This window comes from Mandrillus leucophaeus, unplaced genomic scaffold, assembly GCF_000951045.1.
Source record: "Mandrillus leucophaeus isolate KB7577 unplaced genomic scaffold, Mleu.le_1.0 Scaffold24, whole genome shotgun sequence".
In the NCBI taxonomy this organism is placed as follows: domain Eukaryota; kingdom Metazoa; phylum Chordata; class Mammalia; order Primates; family Cercopithecidae; genus Mandrillus; species Mandrillus leucophaeus.
This window is the reverse complement of record NW_012102476.1, coordinates 2,899,086-2,902,341: the sequence shown is the minus strand read 5'-3', so window position 1 is coordinate 2,902,341 and position 3,256 is coordinate 2,899,086. Positions and strand designations below refer to the sequence as shown.

The window sequence follows — 3,256 nt, the reverse complement described above, 5'->3', positions numbered from 1 at the left end:
ACGGGCAGCACGGTGGTGGTGCTGACCCTGGAGGCCTCGCCCGAAGCCCCAAAGCCTCAGGTCCCCTCCGGCCCGGAACCCTCAGAGCCCGCGGCCGTGGCTGGAGCTGAGACGTCAAGGGCTCTGGCCGCAGGGGCAGACTCTCCGAGGACAGAGGAGGCTCGACCCTCACCCGCCCCAGGACCAGGGACCCCCACCGGGACCCCTACCAGGACCCCTTCCAGAACGGCTCCTGGGGCCCTGACCGCCAAACCCCCGCTTGCCCCCAAGCCGGGAACCACAGTGGCCTCAGGAGTGACTGCACGGAGTGCATCAGGACAAGTGACAGGTGGGCATGGAGCTGCCGCAGCAACATCATCAGCAGGACAGGCTCCTGAGGACCCCTTAGGCCCTGGCGCAGGCCCCTCGGGGACTTGTGAGGCTCCGGTAGCTGTCGTGACCGTGACCCCAGCTCCGGAGCCTGCTGAAAACTCTCAAGACCTGGGCTCCACGTCCAGCCTGGGACCTGGCATCTCTGGGCCTCGAGGGCAGGCCCCGGACACGCTGAGTTACTTGGACTCCGTGAGCCTCATGTCTGGGACCTTGGAGTCCTTGGCGGATGATGTGAGCTCCATGGGCTCAGACTCAGAGATAAACGGGCTGGCCCTGCGCAAGACGGACAAGTATGGCTTCCTTGGGGGCAGCCAGTACTCGGGCAGCCTGTGAGTACCAGTGGGCACCCAGCGGGACCGCCTCGGGGAAGCAGAGGTTGGGGGAGGGCGAAACGATACACTTTGCCCAGACTCTGGCAGCCCAGCCTCCTCTGAGGATCCAGGGGGTGATCAGCGCGAGCTGCCGTTCCTTGAGCATCCTGAGGTGCCTGTGACATTGGCATGTTAGTGAGTTTCAGACCAGGGGTCAGGAGGCCTAGGTTTAAGCCTTGCCTTTGATGGGTTGTGTGCCCTTGAGCTAGTGGCTTCCCCAGTTCCGTGCCTCAGTTTCTTCCTCTATAAAGTGGATTGAATGAAATGATACCTGAGGTCTTCCCAGCTCTTCGATGGGGAACTCCCGCTACAGGTCGGATATTCTGGAGGGTTGGTTGGGCGAAGGTTCTGGTAGAGACCCTTCGTCCCATAGGGGTGGAGAGCCTGGGAGGGGTGCAGGCACCTCCTTTCCCCCATAGCCCTAGGTCCCAGGGATGGAGTAGAAAGGTGGGGAAGTCTGCCTGATGGAAGGGAGACGGTGCAGTCAGGACCTTGCTGTGAAACAGGGCAGTCTTGTATCTGCACTGAAGTAAAGGGGGTGGGAGAGGCCTCTTCCCCATTTCCTCATCTCCCCAGCCGGGCTTACTCTTTCCTAGTTCCCTCCCGGGCCTGAGTCACTCCCGAGGTAGGGGGTGATTGCCTCTGACTTCTTCCTTCCCCCTCTCTGGATCCTGCCCGTTGTTCCTGTGCCCCTTTGACCTGCTGGGCCAGTCAGCCTACGGCATCGCCTGGGCCTTCAGGTGTCAGGCCCCAGGTGCTAAGGATAAATAGTCCTTTTAAGGAGTCAGTCATCTGGAGAGAAAGACAAGTACTTAAACAGTTGGTTTCAATAGAAGACCTCAGGTTTAGCCTAGAGATCCCCAGAGGGTTTCCTGAGTACACACAGGCAGGGAGTCAGCTGAACCTGCTCTGAATCGTGGAAAGTAAGTAGGATTTAGTCTTGGCTATGTGTGCAGGGATGGGGGAAAGCCCTGTGGGAAGGTTTTCCAGGCAGGGTTCGTGAGCCAACCAAAATCAGAAAGCCTTTGATTGGGTACCAACATTCAGGGTCTTACACGGGAAAGCAACTGAAGTTTGACCCTGGTGCTTTCCAGGCACGAGGCCTCGGTTTATAGATGAAGAAACAGAATTAGTGCAGTTGAGTGAATTGTCCCCCTCAAATAATCTGGATCTGTGTGACCAGTGGCTCTCTCCTCAATAGCAGGCTGTCCTGAGGAACTCGGGCTGAATTCAGTTTGAGGGAGTCCCTCTTGTGTGCCAGGCACTGTGCCAGGTGCTGTTTCTCTGCTTTGTAGTGTTGTTTCTCTAAGATCAGCTTCTCTGCCAGAGAACTCTACCTCTGGGGCAAGACTGACTGTAATCGACATCACTTTCTCAGCGTTCAGTGGCTCGCTGCTGTCCACAGGATGAAGTCCAGGCTCTTTGGCCCGCGCACAGCCTCTCTGGTCACCTCTGCCACCACTCCTCACTGGGTGCTTTGCGCTGTGGTTCTGCTGAACTAGTTGTAGTCCTTTCCCCTTCATATTCAGGCTGTGCACCTGCCAGGAGTGTTCTTCTCCCCTTTCTTTGCCTGCTAAGTTCTACTCATTTCTTCATGGCTTACCTCAGATGTCCCCTCCTCCAGGAAGCCTTCCCTGATACCCACTGCCCCCACTCCAATTAGATGCCTCTTTGGTGCATCTTTGTCATTGCATTTCCCATACCGTATTACAGTTTTCGCTCCTCTTAGGCTGTAACCTCCTTGAGGGCCAGAAGGTGTCTTACTCTTACCAGCCCTTGGTAGAGTTTGGAACTGACTTATGATAGAAATTAATGAGAGATGGTTTCTCTATTTAAGGAGCTTCTAGAACAAAGGAAACTAACATTTAACGAGCCCCTTCTATTTAACAATTGTTTATATGCAGTTTCTCAATAGTGTTCTCATAACTTTGTGATGTAGATGGTGGTGTCTTTTTTAATTTTTTTATTTTTTTCTTTTGAGATGGAGTTTTGGTCTTGTTGCCCAGGCTGGAGTGCAATGGCGCGGTCTCGGCTCACTGCAACCTCCACTTCCCAGGTTCAAGCGATTCTCCTGCCTCAGCCTCCCTAGTATCTGGGATTGAAGGCATGTGCCACCACACTCGACTAATTTTGTATTTTTAGTAGAGACAGGGTTTCACCATGTTGGCCAAGCTGGTCTTGAACTCCCAACCTCAGGTGATCCTCCCACCTCGGCCTCCCAAAGTGCTGGGATTACAGGCATGAGCCACCGCACCTGGCCCAGTGGTGTCTTTTTATAATTGAGGAAGGGACTCAGGTCATCCCTTGCCAAGGCTCCCCAGGGTCTCAGAGACGGAACTGAAATTTGAACTTAGGTGGGTTTGATTCTTTTTTTTAATTTTTATTTATTTATTTATTTTTTTGAGACGGAGTCTCGCTCTGTCACCTAGGCTGGAGTGCAGTGGCCGGATCTCAGCTCACTGCAAGCTCCGCCTCCCGGGTTTACGCCATTCTCCTGCCTCAGCCTCCCGAGT

At 54.7% G+C, this 3,256-nt stretch overlaps 1 protein-coding gene across 1 annotated transcript in view; it reads left to right on the top strand.

Moving 5' to 3' along the window:
- The first annotated feature begins 145 nt into the window (after positions 1-145).
- Positions 146-3,256, top strand: part of TBC1D10B (TBC1 domain family, member 10B) — a 14,430-nt gene continuing 11,319 nt past the window's right edge. Inside the window, exons 1-2 of the mRNA XM_011982454.1 lie at positions 146-701; positions 2,252-2,275. Coding sequence (XP_011837844.1) covers positions 571-701; positions 2,252-2,275 — 155 coding nt within the window. The 5' untranslated portion in view covers positions 146-570. The remainder of the gene's footprint in view (positions 702-2,251; positions 2,276-3,256) is intronic.